This window comes from Zalophus californianus, chromosome 9 (genome assembly GCF_009762305.2).
Source record: "Zalophus californianus isolate mZalCal1 chromosome 9, mZalCal1.pri.v2, whole genome shotgun sequence".
NCBI classification, from domain to species: domain Eukaryota; kingdom Metazoa; phylum Chordata; class Mammalia; order Carnivora; family Otariidae; genus Zalophus; species Zalophus californianus.
Genome location: NC_045603.1, coordinates 15,884,887 through 15,902,398, shown reverse-complemented (window position 1 = coordinate 15,902,398; position 17,512 = coordinate 15,884,887). Strand labels below are relative to the sequence as shown.

Sequence of the window (17,512 nt, the reverse complement as noted above, 5' to 3'; positions counted from 1 at the left end):
TGTAGAGAATTGTCAGAGGCCTCTGAGTAGACAGGTAATGATCTGGATTGTTCTGTCGGTTAATCCAGCGGGGGACTCCAAATCATTCAAACAAAATGACTTTTGCTTACTGAGTATTTTTATTAAGCAGAAGAAGTTTAATTGTCAGATTTCCAATTTACTGGATGCAGGTAGATTTAGTCTAAGAGGAGACACCTGCGGACATCATCTGCCTGAGGATGTCACAGTCCTGTCAGCTGTTTCTCACTTTCCCTGGGGGATTCGGGGCCGAGCTCTCAGCTGCTGCTCATAGCAGAGGCCACCAGAACATTGCCAAGAGCGTCAAAATGAGACAAACTGGAGTCTTCGTTGAAGAGTAGACGGGAACAAGAAATCCTTTCATTCCTCACCTAATGTGTAAATGCAGGAATATGACATAAAAGAAAAAGGGTTGCTGTTAAAAGAGGGGATGAGGGGGGCTTTAGGACACTTTCATTTATTCGGAGGTGATAGTATTGTCGTGATAATGTTGAGTCACACTGGGTGCCTTTGAATCCCGGGTCTGCATCTTGTGAGCTGTGTGGCTTTGTGTGGGGATCCTAGCCTCTCCAAGCCTCAGTTCGCTCATCTGTACAGAGGAATAGCAATGGAGCCTGGGCCGTTGTAATGCTTAACTGAGATAATGCATGTAAAGTGGTTGGCACAGTGCCTGAACCAGGACCTGACCCCAAAGAATGCATGCTTCACTGTACCAACCGCTCTGCAGCTCGCCAGGGAAACGGAGACGGGGATGTCTGAGGTCGTGTGGGAAGGTCACAGGGGAAGTGGGACAGGCTCAGAGAAAGAGAGGAGTTCCTCAGGCGTGAGCGGGGCATAGCGTGGGTTTGGTGTTCCCAGCAGAGGGAACAGCATGTGCCTGGCGCTCAGGGAACATGGTGGAGGGGGGGAGGGTGTTGAGTAGCGGGATTTGAGGCTGGGGTGTTGGGCTTGAGCAGATCACAGAGGGCCTCAAGGACCAGCCTAAGGAGGTTGGATTTTTATCCAGTGTAGGCTGTGAGCAGGCATCTGGCATTTTCAACAAGGAAATGAAATGATCATATTTGGATTTTAGAAAGGTGGTGCTTGGCTGGGCAGCAAGACTAGAGGCAGGGCAGGCAGTTAGGAGGCTGTGTCTGTGGTCTGGGTGAGGGGTTGTGGGGGGCGAGGGCAGTGGCTGGGGGGACTGGGAGAAGTGGCTGTGCTCAGTGGGAGTCTTCATCAGAATCAATAGGACATGGGGTTGTGCAGTGTCGGGAAGGGTGCAATCTCTCCTGCTTCGGTCTTAGGTGACTCAGGGGAGGGTGGTGCCGGCCACAGAGGTGGTAAAACCGCGTGTGTTGATCCATACATTATCCAAAAGGAGTAAGTAAAACCCATAGGCCAGGGAGGAAATCATAGGACACATTGATCCATGAATTCAGAGGCCCCATTCCACAACTTGATAGTTTCTGAAGATCAGAGCACAGAGAACTTCGAACACCCTGATTGCACATTTTATTGCCTCTTAGAGATAGAACAAACAGCTCCAGAAATCTGTCCTTGTTTCCTGGGGGCTTTCTGGAACATCTCTAGACCAGAGTCTGTGGCCCTGTTAGCCTGGGGCCAGGACATCATGTAGGATGCCATTTGGATAAGTATTTAGAAAGATTCAGAACTTTGCCCATTCTCGTAAATCATGTATAATAAGGCTTAGGAACAACAAGAACAACAACAAAATGCTGCTTTTTTATTATCTACATATTGTTTTCAGGGAATAGGCAACGATTTTTTTAAAGAAAAAAAGGAAAGCCACTAGAACATTCTGGAAGATCTCTGGTGCTTCTTTCAAGGTCATATTGAACTTCTTTTGTCAATTAGGAAAATTTCCAATAAGAAAATCCTTTTTCATTTACAAAAAAAGTTGACCTTGTGCAAAAATCTTTTTGTTCTAGTCACAATCCTACTACCTTAACAAATATCCATTTTTACTTTTCCTTGTTCCCGTTCCATTCCTACATTTGTAAAAACATAAATTATAAGCATAGCATCAATGTAGTTTGAGGTATGCTGTTTCATTTAACATTATGTCATACATAGACTTTCTGTGCTGTGACATAGTTTTTGTTACTATCATTTTTTAAAAAGATTTATTTGAGAGGAAGAGGTTGAGGGGAAGGGCAGAGGGAGAGGGAGAGAGAATCTCAAGCAGACTCCCTACTTGGCCTGGAGCCCGATCTGGGGCTTGATCTCACAACCCTGAGATCAGGGCCTGAGACAAAACCAAGCGTGGGATTGGGACGCTCAACCGACTGCACCACCCAGGGGTCCGTTACCCTCATTTTTAATGCCCGTGTCGTGGTCTGCTGTGTGCACAGATGATCGTTTCTTTAGCCAGCTCTGTGCCATCAGGCACTTATATTGTTTCCAATTTTTCTGTCTTATGAGTAGCCCTGCACATAGCATTTTCTTACTTCAGATTAGTTCCTTGGATTTCATAGACCAAAAGGTATTTTGTGGTTCTTGATATGTATTGTGAAGGGTTGTACCCATAAACAGTGTCACCAGCAATCTGTGAGAGCTTCAGTCTTGCCACACCTTAGACAGCACTTGATATTATTTCCCAAATGTCTGCTAATATCGGAGCATTAAACGTGGTACCTTCCTGTTGTACCTGCTGTATGGGGAAAATCTCCCAGACAAAAATGCAGAAAATCTCTGCTTTTCCGAAGCAACTAGTGTGTGTTTATCTTGTGGGGACTGGGGCTCTTGGAACTTTATTGTATTGGATAGGTAGGAAACTCTGAACCCAAATCGTAACCCACATTTAACCAAAGTGAAGAATCTCTCCATCTTCACGCTTTCTGTTTTTCCCTTCGATCTCTATCGGCATATCTAAAAATGTTCAGTATTGCAGCTTTGCGAATGGCTGCTTTGTATCTTGGCAGTTCTGTGATGAGACCAGCTCTGTGATGAAAGTCTGAGGGCGTCCTTGGCCAGACGAGGTGAGGCCACCAAAACCACGCTGTGCATCATGGGCAGAGGGCTTAGAAAGCCCTGTCGCTGAACCTGCTCAGACCCCACCCTGAATCACGCATTTTTCTCAGGTTACAGCAGTTTGAGAGGGACACAGACAAAGTGAGAACCCATATCCTCAGCTTCCAGGAGTTAGGGTGAAAGAAACCAGGGCTGTATCGATACAGACTCACGTCAGTACTGCCCTCCAAGATTTCAGAGGATGACCTCATTGTTTCCTGCTGTACCATCACTATCAGATAACATTTTTGAAGCCATTTTATTTCCTAAGTGGTATTGTCATGTTCTCTTATTAGATTTTCTAACCATCCTTGTAAGCAATGCATGTTTGTTTGTTTTCTTAACCCATTTTCAGATGAGAAAAATCTGCCCCATTGTTCACACTGGAGACAGCTTCCTAATATACAGAAATGGTCCATCTTCATGGCACCCATTCCAGATTCTCAATTTCTCTCTGATTTGTCCACTTCCTTCCATCCCACTGACACCGACTTATTTGAGGCCACCATCACCTACCCCTCAGATCTGGGGAGGAGTATATAAACCCCCGAGTCCCCAGATGTCAGAAGATGAACCTAAGCACAGAGAAGTTCAACAGCACGTCCAAGTTCAGATAACTGACAGGGTCTCAGCAAATGTCTGTTGTGACTGAGCAGATCCATCAATGAGAGTATCAGTGTGGATGGAAGAGGTTGTGGCTAGATCAGAAGAGACTCCTGCACATCTCTGAGAAGGCACACGGGGTTCATGCCCCGCCAGTGGGAAGTCAGCAGTGGGGTCTCATCTCTTGAAGGGCAGCCTGTAGGCGGGCTCTCTCTGCCCATGCCTGCCTGCTTGGTGATGTACTAGAGGAGGAGGGAGGCTGGAAGAGTTTGGTGAGATGAGAAAAGTCCCTCGAAGTAAAAAGAATGAGTTATCAGGACAATCAGTGGTAATAACAGGTAATGTTTATTGGGCCCTTACTAAGTGCAAGGCTTTGTTGCAAATTATCTGCATATGTTTACTACTAGATTTTACAAGAATTCTCTAAGGTAGGGGTTATTATCATTCCCATTTTACAAATGAGGAAACTGAGTCATTTGAATGTTAACTCACCTAACTTAAGGGTCCCCAGTTAACAAGTGGCTAAGTTTGGATCTCTCTAATCCAGGTAACCTAGCTCCAAAGCCCTTCCACAGAACCCCCGCATCATCCTGCCTCTCCACAAGCATCATCTCTATAAACACCAAGGATGAGGCCTGCTGGGTGTGTCTTCACCTTGGCAGATGGCTTTGCTTCCAAGTTTCTTGCAAATCTGCATGAATATCCTAGGCAACACTGCAGATAAGCCAAGCATACCCCCAGACAGGGGTTGGGCTTCATCCCTCCACTCAGCAACACAACGGAGCTCCTCGCAGGTGCCAAGCCCGGTGCTGGGTCCCTGCTCTCAGGGAGCTTACATTTGAGTAGGGGAGGCAGAAAATAGGCACACAGGGAGCGAGTGCACAGGATAATTTCGGAGTGCGGAGTGAGAAGACGACTGGTCAGAGAAGGCCTCTGGGCAGACACCTGAACATTGTGAGCAAAGGAGCCAATCCTGTGGGGATGTGGATGAGGCTGCATTCTGGGGCAGAAGGAACTACCATACAAAGGCCCCCAGTGGGAGTGAGCCTGGTGTGCTTCAGGAATAGGGAAAAGAATTTTAAAAGCCATCGTGGCTGCAGTCTGGTGAGTAAGGGTGAATCACAGGAGAGGAAGACCAGGAGGTAAGAGCAGGGACGGGTGACATTCCGGGCACAGTGGAATCCATCAGAAGGCTTTAAGTGGCAGGGCTGACACATTCTGCATCAGCCTGTTTCCCACCCCCCCACATTGTGAGCAGGAGGGCGAAGCACGGGGCAGCCAAGGGAGACCCCTCAGAGTCCAGGGCCCCACTGTCACCCCCATGCTCGCCTCCCCCAGCTTCCAACACTGGTATCTTCTCCAGGGTCCTGACCGACTCCCAGTAAGTCATTGAAATCAAGGAGGTGTGTTTTCCGTTTTCTTTGGATTGCTGTTTGTAAAATGCAGTGACTGTGCTCCCAAATTTTCCCGATGGGTAACTGACTCTTGTGTTGACTTACAGATCATAAGGCAGCAGTTTCCTCAGTTAACCACCAGAAGACTCGGGACCCGAGGACAGTCAAAGTAAGCACTGGCCGCCATCCCATCCTCAGAGCACACATCGAGTCAGGCATGCACCCCTAGTCTTTTATCCTGAGCTCCGTTCACAGACCTGGCGGGAGGTCTGGGCCTGGCACGGAGGAGCTTTAGATCCTGGGGGCCCCTCCCTCGGGGCCCCTGAAACAGAAGCTGTGGGAAGGCCCAGGGCCATCGGACCCAGTCAGCTGCTTTAAGGAATCTGACTTTATGTCACCCTGCCTTTAGGTGTTCTTGTCAAATGGTCTTGGGCATCACTTAAAAGAGCACTTGGTGGCTTCTTGGACCATCTCTAGGTTCCTTGGATTGTTTTGCTGAGCACATTTTCTACTCTGATAGTATCCAGTCGCCCAGAGAAGCAACCTGCACCAATCCCTGCAAGGGAGATGGGGTGGAGAGGTCCAGCCAGGCCCTGGTACGCAGGGCATGCTGTCAACCAACCAGCCCGTGTTTGCTTTCACACTTTCTGTGTGTCTCATGTACAGTGCAAGGTACAGATTACCTGCCCTCATGGAGCGTATACTCTGGTGGGGAAGACAGATCCAAACGAGATACTCAGATTGTGACAAAGAGGCTTGTCATAGAGAATAACAAAAGGAGAGTGGCCTAGTTTAGAAAGCGTAGCCCGGGAAAGGCCTTTCTGGAAGAGTCCTGAAAAGTGAGAAGGATGAGTGGACCCCTTCTACATGGGAGTTGGTGGGAATGGAATCTCTGCCTTCACTGTACAGGCTTCACTAAAATCTGGATTTATAAGATTTGCCTCAGAGGGTGTTTCGAAAATCGTTGGACGTTAACAGGTGTTCCATGGAAAAGCTCTGTTGGCCACATACGTTTGGGAAGCACGGAGTTCAATAGGTTTCTTTATGCAGGACTTCTCAGAACCTTTATTATGTTGATATACACGGTGACTCCACTAGAGGGTGCCTTATTATGTAGCATTTCTAAATATTTTGACCATGTTGAGTAGCACATCAGCACATACTGACTTATAAAATATTGACATTTTACAAAACAAAAACAAAAACAACCATATAGGACTTGTAAGACTTGAAACTAAGGGTTGTACTTCAAAAGCAACATGTCCCTCAGTATCTCCTCACTCCCCCTGCTCCTGCCATTCCTGGACAGCATTCCCATCCTCCCAGAGTGGATTTCACTTTGGAGCTAAGTTAGGTTAAAAAAAAAAAAAAAAAAAAGTAGATGATCAAACTGGGAAAACCCCTTTTTGGTAAATCTCTGACAATAACAAGACTGTGTGTGTGTGTGTGTGTGTGTGTGTGTGTGTGTGTGTGTGTGTGTGTGTGTGTGTGTGTGTGTGTGTGTGTGTGTGTGTGTGTGTGTGTGTGTGTGTGTGTGTGTGTGTGTGTGTGTGTGTGTGGCTCAGAAGCTCTGGGGGCAATTTCCAATGAGCTTTACAGAAAATTTTGAGCAGGGGACATTTTGGAATAAATTTCTAGTAATTTTCCAAGGTAACTGCCCTGAAGAACAAATCTCATCTCATCTATAAAGAAAAAAGCCAGTATTTGTTTAAAATTGAGGCTTCAGCCTTGGTAAGATACAAAACCACACCCCTCCTTACTTATTTGCTGGGAAGCCCAGTGGTTGGCCCACGATGGGCAGTTCAGTCCACAGATAATGGTTGGAAGAGTGTTGAATGAATGGAAATGAATGGGTCTTCAAAGAGTCACTAGCTTCAATACATTGTTGCTTATCTCTAAGATAGAAGAGTAGAAATAAGACTGCAAAAATACATACATAATAGAGACAGGGAGGAAAGATAGTCAAGATAGAACAGAACCATTTCCCCATCCTTTATAAACTTGGAGAAAGTTTCCTTCTGCCTACATGTGAGAGCCTGTTTTTGTTTTTTTTCTTCTTCTTTAACCCAGAAGTTGGCAAATTGGACAGTATCTTCTTTAAAAAATCAGTGGTGTCAATTTCATGGTATTCCCCTCCATAAGTACCAACACCTTCCCCCAAGGTTGGTCACACCTTTAACCAGTTGAAAAGGTAACAAGAAGCTCTAGTCTCCAACCTGCCACTTGGGCTTAGAGAGAAAAATCCCTCGACAAATTTACCTTGACAGAATACATGGGGTGGGGGGTGGGGGTGACTGTGGATTGTGTTGACGTGTCCTACAGAACTGAAACAGAAAAACCGAGAAGTGATCAGAGCAGTAGCTTCGCTGCAATTGCTGATTTCAGCAACACACACTCTGTAAAATCAAGAAGTGGTCTAATCTGAATATGTTATCACTCCCTTCATCTCAAGAGATTATGAAGGGGAACTTTGTTAAGGTTCGGGAGGTGTGTCCTAACTGCCTGGCTGGCCACCTGGAGGGCACTCCTGGAGCTCACGGAACCGGCCCCTCCCCTACCCCAAAGGCCCCTCCCCGATGGGCAGGCAGTTACGACAGTTGGGAAGTAGAAGGTGCAGAAGACAGAGAGCAGCTCAACACAAAGAAGAACTTTCTTATAACTGTCCCAACTCAAAATGAACTGGGCTGCCTTCGGAGGGCCTGAGTTCTTCATCCCAGGAGGCATTCAGATAGAGACGAGATGCCCACTAAGCAGAAATATGACCGAATGGTATCAGGAGTAAGAGGGGCAGGGAGAGGGGAGGTTATGTGTGCTCATCTCCCTATGAAGTTTTATGACTACCACCAACCATATCTCCATGAGCAGCAAGGAGTAATTAATATCTTGTACAGCATTTCTGAAAGCAAGGTCCATGAGTTACTTCCAATAGCATTGCCGTGTGACTATAGAAACCTACTCTAGACCTACTAAATCAGAATCTTTGGGGGATGGAGCCCAGTAGTCTGTATTTTAATGTTTTGTAGGTGATTCTTAGTAGTAGTGAAAGTTTGAGAATCCCTGGCTTAGGGTTAAAGCACTTTAGAGGTTCAAATCCTGCCTCTACTCAGTGGGTGATCTTTGGCTGGGTTACTTAAATTCCCTGGGCCTTAGTTGCCTAGTCTGTAAAATGGGGCTAATAGTTAATTCCAGCCTTACAGGGGTTTTGTGAGATTAAATAAGGTAATGTGTGTAGAGTACTTAGCATTACATTAGCTGTATCAATTTACAACAGTAAATAGTGACAGTCTCTCAAAGATTGGGGATCATAGAGCCGGGAATATGATGCAGGTGCTCAACCGAGCAGGCTAGTCAGTCTCAAACTGACACGCATCAGAATGACCTGTAGTGCTTGGCACCCCCCACCCCACCCTGTTCTGAATCAGTAGGTCTGGGAAGGGCCTAGGCATCTGTATTTTTATTACGCTCCATAAGTGACTCCCGGGTTTGTAGTCGCATCCTGCAGTGTTTTCTGCCGGGGCAGCATAGTGCCTTTGTGGTCAAACAGACGGGTATTCAAGAACCTCTTCTAAAAAGCTGGATGACCTAGAGCAAATTTCTTAATCTTTCTTCCCTCCTTTTGCTCATCTGTAGAAAGGCTGTACTAATCCCCATTTCCTAGTAGTAGTTTTCAAATTCACGTAGGTAAAGCAGTTTGCAAAGTACCTAGTGTGTAGCAAGTGCTCAGTAGTTTCTGTAGCCAAAATCCTAACAAAATGCAGCCTCTATCCCTCCTTCATCTTCATTGAAAACATTGCTATTACTAAGCCCATTTGAGTTAATAAATTTCGGTCTTTTACATATCCAGTGCCAACAGAGCCACTGAATATATCTTTTTAAAGATACAGTTAAGACTACCATTTATGGACTAAGAAAGACCTAAGCCAATGAACTGGTGGTGGTGGTACAGTTAGTGGTTGCAAACATACCCTTCTTCTTGGGTCTCCACAGAAAAGGACCCTTGAGTTCTGTACCTCTGAGATCACATTGGCTCGATACAAGAGATTAAATACAAATGGAAATTTTTTTCATCCCCCCTTTCTGCTTTGTATTTGACTTAACATTTTCTGTAGGAGGCAATTTTGGTTATTTTTACCTGCGTGATTGATGGCTGGCAACTTAGAACTTTGGTTTAATTCTAGATTTCTGAGATGTCAAGTCTCCCAGGAGAGTTAACTCTTCTAGCCCAGGGAGGATGGGCCCAGCCATCCTTGGCCTTGGACACCAGCCCCCTACTCCAGAAACCCCACCTGATAATGGTACATGTGGGTCTCTCTCTCTCTCTCTCTCTCTCTGTCTCTGGCCCAGGTACCATTACTATGGCATTGCGGTGAAGGAAAGCTCCCAGTATTATGATGTGATGTATTCCAAGAAAGGAGCCGCCTGGGTGAGCGAGACGGGCAAGAAAGAAGTGAGCAAACAGACGGTGGCATATTCACCCCGGTCCAAACTTGGAACGTTGCTGCCAGAGTTTCCAAATGTCAAAGATCTAAATCTGCCAGCCAGTCTGCCTGAGGAGAAGGTGACCACATCTGAGGTGTTGCTGGGAGTGGGTGGCTTCCCTTTCTCTCTCTCTGACACAACACACACAACCTCTCTCCCTCTCTTTTTCTCTCTCAGTATAAAATGGTGAGTTTAAAAATATAAAGATAGAGGGGTATGTGGGTGGCTCAGTGGATTAAGCATCCCACTCTTGGTTTCAGCTCAGGTCATGATCTCAGGGTCATGGGATCGAGCCCCGCATCGGGCTCGGCGTTGAGTGTGGAGTCTACTTAGGATTCTCTCTCTCCTTCTGCCCGCCCCCCATATGCTCACTCTCTCTAAAAAAAAAAAAAAAAAAAGGGCGCCTGGGTGGCTCAGTCGTTAAGCATCTGCCTTCGGCTCAGGTCATGATCCCAAGGTCCTGGGATCGAGTCCCACATCGGGCTCCCTGCTCCGCGGGAAACCTGCTTCTCCCTCTCCCACTCCCCCTGCTTGTGTTCCTGCTCTCGCTATCTCTCTCTGTCAAATAAATAAAATCTTTAAAAAAAAAACTAAAAAATATAAAGATAGAAATCTGAATGAAATATGGACTTTAGTTAATGATAATGTACCTGTATTTATTCATTAGTTGTGAGAAATGCACCATCCTAATGTAAAATGTTAACAAAAGAGCTAATGGATGTGAGGCATATGGGAGCTCCCCATACTATTTTCAGAACTTTCCTGCGAATTCAATACTCTCCTAAAATATAAAGTTTATCTACCATCTAACCTCCCCACCTATCCATCTACGATGCTACACTGTCTCATTTCACGAAGGAAGAACCCCTTTGCTCTAGATTGTTTTTTTTAGAGGATACAGTTTATTTCCCCATGTGCCGCAGAGGATGTGGTGAAATCATAGTCTCATAGACAAGACTTTATAGGTACCCTGAATCAGATAGGTTGGGTCACAGGATATTTGGAGAAAATGACTGGAAATATATCTCTCACATACCTGTCTTGAGCAGCCCAGTGCACCAGTAGATGTAGAGCTTCTGCGGTCTACATATCCCCCTGGGAGCTGGGATACACTGTAACTGAGACATGAGTCCTGCTCCCAGAAATCTCAGGCCAGTGGGGAAGATGGATGCTCATGCATAAACAAACTAAGTTTACATAAAATGAATGCATGTCTACATGCAAAAAGAATATCTGTAAATGCTTTAAATCTAAGAACTAGTAAAAAAAAATTTCCCCTCTAAGTTGCTTTTTTTTTTTCTTTTAATCAATAAGCTTCCTATATTATAGCTTTAAAAGTCTTGGATAAATGGAGCTGGAGATGAAATTCTTTTGCAGAGCAGATTCCAGGAAATTTCTGAATGTCTTTTTGTGATTTTTGGCAAATACCTCTTCTTATAAGTTGGGTTTTAACTTTTCAGTATCTTAGCTGATGAGGAGAATTTAATTAATATGCCCTACTGAACTCTACTATGGGCCAGGCGCCGTGCAAAGTGCTGGATACACGAGCATGAATAATATGCCATTTAAATTTCCCCAGGGCCCATCGTCTCATGGGTGGAGAATGGGGGAGAGAGAAACCCATGCTTTCCACTGGATCACAGGGCAGGTGCTCCGATGGAGAAACATGCCCAGACGCCCGTGGGAGCACAGAGGAGGGAGCCCAGGTCAGAGAGCACCACGAATGAAAGTTAGACTTACTTGGGTCTTACAGGATGAGTAGGTGTTAAGCGAATTTCATCCCCTCAACAGGGAATAAATGACTTGAAAATTGAAATTCCAAGGGAGGGCAGCAGTAATGTGTATTAATTATGCTTTTATTGTTGACACTCCCCACAGGTCTCTACCTTTATTATGATGTACAGAACACACTGTCAGAGAATACTGGACACTGTAATAAGAGCCAACTTTGATGAGGTAGGTCAGTAAGTGTTGAGCTGTGGAATACTCTGTATTAAAATATTATAGTAGGAGGAGCTCCTATTTCGCGAGCTCCTACCGGGTGCCAGAACTCTGGAAACTCCTGATGTGCTCACATGATCTTTCCAGCGATCCCAGAAAGCAAGCACTGTCCTTACCCCCATGTTACACATCTTCCGTGTGGACAGCAGTGGCCTGGCCTGCTCCTTGACCTAACTCATGCCCTGCCTCCTGCCCCGCTGGCTTACCAGGGAGGTGGTTTCACGGGGATTATCATTATAGCCAGTATTATAGGTTCAGAGAAACTGAAGGAAAGCTTTCCTATATTTTGGATTTAATCCTTTCCTGAGGCTCCATTTCTTTTTATTTTAAAATAGTACAGTTAAAGAATGGAGAGGAGAAATAAGAGAGGATGAAGTACCAGTTACATAATCGGAGAGACAATAAAATCTTCTTGCCTAAAATGCCATCCAAAAGAGCCTTCCAGAGGGACGGCAAGAAGCCACACATTTCACCCGATAAACCTGAGGCCTTTCTGTTTCCAGAAAATGCCATCAGGCCAAAAAAAAAAAAGTCTAAACCCCTCCTCTCCCACCCCCTGGCATAGGTTGTAGACATTGAATTTGAGGATGATACAGGCTCCAATGGGGCTATAAAAACCAGGAGCTATTTGTGGACAGGATCCCAGAGATTCCCTAGTGTGTGTTGGGGGGGTACTGTGGGAGAGAGGAGGGTACAAAATGGCGTAAAGCACAAAATGCTCTCTCCCCCACATTCTTGTGCCTTTCTGCCGCCGTGTCTCACAACGGTGAACATTCACCGTGCGCTCCACTTACTTGTGTGAGCTCACTGACTGTTCCCTCATAACCTGGGTGCTGGTGGTCCCCTGTGAGCTGGCACTTGGCTCACAGACCACAGCTCCAGGGGAGACAGCAGGGTGCTGGCAGAGAAGGACTGTTGATCCTGCTCTTGGCTTTTATTTACGAAATTGTTTAAACCTCCCAATTCCTTGAGCAACCATTGAAGCGGATTTTTTTTTTTTTTTAAGAAAGAAAAATCACTGCTTTCTCTCACGTTGTGGTTTGGCTATGTCTTACATCCCAAAGATCACTGAGATGAGAGCAAATGAGGGTTCATCCTCAGTTCAGACAATGCCGGCTTCTGTAACAAATAACCCTAAGTCTTAATACATTAGAAGTTTATTTCTCACTGGTGTCATGACCCAGTGTGGATGCTCACAGGGGGAAGGCTGGTTCCTGGGGGTAGTTGAGGGACCCAGGCTCCTTCCACCATGTGGCCACACCCTGTCCTAGAGCCTTGGCATCCTCTTTGTTCAGCTGACCAATGGGGAAAAGGATTACAGGGAAGACATACCCACTTCTTAACCTTGTCAGCCCAGAAATAAAACACATCATTTTTGCCCGTGTTCCATTGACAAAACCCGGTGTCATGGCCCCACTTTGATGGAAGGGGATCCAGTCCCTTCCTGGGCAGCACTTCACTACCACGGAAGAGGAGCTCAGAGCTGTAGGGGCCAGCTGTCTCTCTCCACTACAAGTACTAACCACAGAACTAGGGACTGTCCCATGTACTTCATCTCAAAACTCACTCTCCTCATCTCATTACACTTAATTCCATGCGTTAATCCCAACACTTACTGGGCACCCAATGGCCATGCACCTGCTATAAGTCTCAAGGATGGGGTAAGAAGAAAGACCCAGCCTGGGGGGTGGGGAAATAGGAATGCACATCAGAAATTAGGATGCAGAGTATATAGTGAGGACTGCAGAAACCTTCAGGAGGCTGAGTGCTCCTGTGGGGAAAGTGCCAGAGTTGGAGCCCAGGCTCTGCCATGAAGGCCTTTATTTACATATCCCCTAGTAGAAATGAAGATAAAAATATCATCCCTGCCTTTCTAATGCATAGGGTTCCTGGAAGGAGAAGATGAGACAATGCCTAGCAAAAACTCTTTGTAAACTATGAAAGGTCATACAAATACTTGCTCTTATCGGGTATGTCAACTAGAGAGTTAAAAGACTTGCTCAAGGTCACACATTTGGTTAGGGCCAAAGTCATGACTGCCTCTTTTGTCACCTGACACCTCCAGCCCAATATTCTTTCCACTCCCTTGGCAGGGATATTTGGTGGCTGTTTTTTAAATGGGTAATCAAGATGTAGTTCATTCTACCCAGCCACAAAAGAATGAAAGGGAATATTTTCCCTTTGATGGGCATGGCTTTCTCCCACAGCTGAGAAAAGTCATGGGTAAGTGGATGGTGGGTACATCTGGAAAACCTTGACATTGCAGTTTGCTTCAGGTCTTCGAGATCTTTAAGGGTTGAGGTTACAACTAATGCTGGGATCACATTCTTAAATTATCTTGTTGGCTGGCTCACTGTTTGTCTCCTACCAACACAGTGTAAGCCCTTGAGGGCAGGGACCTTGTCTGTCTTGTTTGCTCCTGTATCCACGTCAGCCATACTCTTGGGCTTTCAGTAAATATTTGTTGGGGAGATGAGTGCATGGATGGATGGGTGAAGGATTGTAAAAATGTCACAGCCTTGTAGCACAGTCAGGCAAGTACAGAGAGCCCCAGTCTGCACAGAGGGGACTCCCTGCAAAGCCTTCTCCAGACTACATCGCATAAAGAGCTGTCAAGTCCAAAGAGTCTTATGTTTGAGTCCAAATCCACCACTTACCAGTCTGTGACCTTGAGCAAGATACATAACCCCTCTGAGCCTCAATTTCTTTGGCCATAAAATGGAGATGATCATTTTATCTACATAAGAATTAATGGAATTGTCTGATTTTGAAATAAGAGCATAAGAGTGGTAGGTATTTTGGTGGCTAATGTTTTGTTGACATCCTTTCAACACCATAGCAACTAAGTACCCCTGCCTGGAAGTTATCAGATGTGTTTCCACAAGGTGCTAGTATATTCGGGATGAAGTAAATAATGGATATGGAAAAGAAATAGAAAACCTACGTAGGTATTCTTAAGGAAATTGTCTCCTGGTGCTTCACTGAGCCAAGAAGGAAAGGGCTGGTGGGAGTTCAGGGGACTGAAGCAAATAATCCAGAAAACGTTAAATAATGCTTTTCCATCCTTTGCCTCTGATGATTTCACCACTTACACTTACAAGGAGTAAGGAAACCTCCTCCCTCCTGGCTGATAATCAGTTTCTGTTTGTTAGATGCCTACACGCTGCCAGGCATTTTGCCTTAGTGATCTTATTGGGTCCTAGTTCTGTTTTATAAAAGCTGATAGCTCTCATATTTAGATATTTAGGCCTGAGCTCCAGACTCAGTTGACCTGACATCCAACTTAACATGGCCAAATCAGAGCTCTGACTTTCCACCTGAATTTGTTTTCTCTGTCTCAGATTGCCATCACACTCACCCAGTTGCCCAAGCCACGAATGTTGATGCTTTTCTTTCCCTCACCCTTCATATCCAGCCCCTTGGGAGGTCCCACCAGCTCCACCTCCTGCGTAACACTGTGTCTATTCATTTCACACCCAACTTCTAAGTCTCGGCTCTTGACCTTTCCACTCTTCTCCCTCCTTCCTTTTCCTTCTCACTGTGAGGAACCAGTACCTTAGGACGTTAAATGGCCTGAAATGTGGAGGGTAGAAAGTGAGGTCAAAACTGACCAACACCCCCCCTCTCCAAAGGCTGCTTAGGAAACTGAGGACTGATCAGTGCTCCCTGTGCAAGTTGAGCAGGCTTAAAACAGATGCCTGCTAAAGACTGATTTTCCACAGATTTGTTTTAACCTACACAGCTGCTGATCTTTTCCAGAATTTCTGCTAGAAATTGACTGCTCACATAAAAAAAAAGGAGTAGGGCTGCATGCAAGGAGAGCTAAGAAAGACAGAGGAATTCAGAAGCTACCAAATTGTAGAAATCAACTGGGCAGAGGTTTTTAGATGGTGTTGGAAGGGCAGGAAGGGAGGTCCAGGGCCCGGCCTGAGGATGATGCCTGGGACAAGCTGGGATCAGGGAACAATGGAGGGTCCTCTAGAAAGAAAACACCTTATCCAAGAGCCCTGGCCATCTCCAGGCTCAGGCCAAACCCAGCAGTCAGCCACCAGGTGTCCCAATGACAGAACAAAAGCCTTGACAGGTGAGCAGAACCACAATGGGAATCCTGGCTGGGCGACACTCAGAAGCTTAGGCAAGGTGTCACAAAGCTTAGGGAAGTCCACGGATTTTGGGGGGCTGGTAGTGACAGTGTCTCCATGATGTAAATCACGACTACCACCACTAACCTTTATTAAGCATCTACCGTGTGCCAAACACTAAAATAGGTATTTTTTAGGAATCTTTACCATTACCAAAATTTATGCAGTAAGTGCCACTTTTACTGCCATTTCACAGGTGAGGAAGCTTACCTATCTCTAAGCTTAGAGATATTACACCCCTGGTTGGTAGTGGGGCCAGGGTTGGAAGTCTGGAAGACAGTCTTCACTCATCTGCATTTTCTGCTTTTATTTTCGATCTGGCTGAAGGCTCTGCGATATTTTCACTATTGTGGAATAAATGGAACTGTGACCTAAGTGTCACAGTTTATAAACCTGAACTTCATTCACCACTTTGATCATGTTTTTGTTCAATTACCATGTGCCCCCTAGGAAGTCAGGGGACATGATTTCTCCCCATGCCTTATCCCCTAAGCCTCCCACTCAGTGCAGGCCATGGATGTCAGGGAAGTCTGTCCACAGGAGGCTGAGCTCAGGTCACTAGACTGGAGTCAGAGGTAGCCTGGTCAGAGGAAAGCAAGACCCTACTCCTAGAAGGGGCCTGAGGGACACTGCAAGTCACCAGGGCAGGGGTAAAAAACTGGGAAGCAGGCAGCCATTCAAGGAGAGCTATGGGTGTCAGGAATGGGGTAGAAGGCTTGTTACCATGAGAAGAACAAATTAGTCATGAGACTGATCGGCCGAATGACTGAGACAGACATGGGCTCCGTCTCATCCATTCCCTGACATGCTGTCTGGATTTGGACATGTAAGTTAATATCTCTACAAAACAGGAGCAAGGATTCTCAGCTGTAGTAATATTACAATATTCCATGAGAGAACCTATGTGAAGTACCTGGCATGTCGTAGTCCCCTTGATAAATAAAGCTAATGCCCGTAGTAATACTACCTCCAAAGTATTAGATGAGGGGTACTAACATATCTTTTACATTGGATCAGGGTTGATTTAGGGAAGCAGGAATATGGGTGATGCTACGTGTGAGGGTTCGAGAGTACCCGTCTGTGGGGAAAAGGACACATAGTCCAGGAACCAAGTCGAGCCTATGAGAATTCACAAAAATTCAGTCATTCGTTCCCCGTCTTCAAGATGAGCCACTCCTCAGTGTTAGCTAAACCCTAGGTATTTTTTTTAATTCTAGGTATTTTTAATGGTATTGTATATATCAGTTAACCATCTTTGCTGTTTCCCTTCACTTCCCTTATCTTGTCCTGCACCCCAGGCCCCCACCCTGCTCTCTCCCTGACCTCCAGCTCACGCACTAGAGGCTGGAGATATACAGGCCACCGAAGAATTGTCTCCCTTAGATACGGGCTCTGCCACTTGCTCATCAGCCCCACAGCCAGGCCCCTGCTGTCGTATTGATAATGCACTCTTGAGTGCCACCTGTGTTTCTGTTCTGTGCTACTGGTTGGGGTGGGAATGCCCACGTGGCTTACCGCCCACATACCACTATCTGGCATCCCATAGCAGCAACAACCGGCCAGGGCTCTTTGGGGAATGGAGGAATTTGGATAGGAAGAGGTCCTTGCATTTTCTTCGGGGTTCGGTACACACATTTGAATCGGGAGACTTGTCTGAGACCTGTAATTTCCTCCCTTCGAGATACATGCCTTTTACCAGCACCTCACACATTACTCCGTTCTTTTTGAGAACACCCAAGGGCCCCCAAGAGGCCCAAAGCATAGGGAGCACTAGCGCTCTGAGTTTGTTAAGAGCAATATCCCACCTTCCCTTCCTTAAACTTCTCCTGGACCATGGTGAGCACGAAGGGGTTGCCGGGTGAA

General features: G+C 45.9%; 1 protein-coding gene across 6 annotated transcripts in view; it reads left to right on the top strand.

Annotated features, from left to right (window-relative positions):
- Nucleotides 1-17,512, top strand: part of RFX4 (regulatory factor X4) — a 155,111-nt gene that overhangs the window by 74,522 nt on the left and 63,077 nt on the right. For 5 of the 6 annotated variants that reach the window (XM_027592056.2, XM_027592055.2, XM_027592054.2 and 2 more), the window contains 3 exons: nt 5,135-5,196; nt 9,372-9,585; nt 11,385-11,462. In XM_027592056.2, the coding sequence (XP_027447857.1) occupies nt 5,135-5,196; nt 9,372-9,585; nt 11,385-11,462 (354 nt within the window). Of the gene's footprint in view, nt 1-5,134; nt 5,197-7,595; nt 7,797-9,371; nt 9,586-11,384; nt 11,463-17,512 lie in introns of those variants that run through there. The other variant, XM_027592057.1, reaches the window with a different exon arrangement.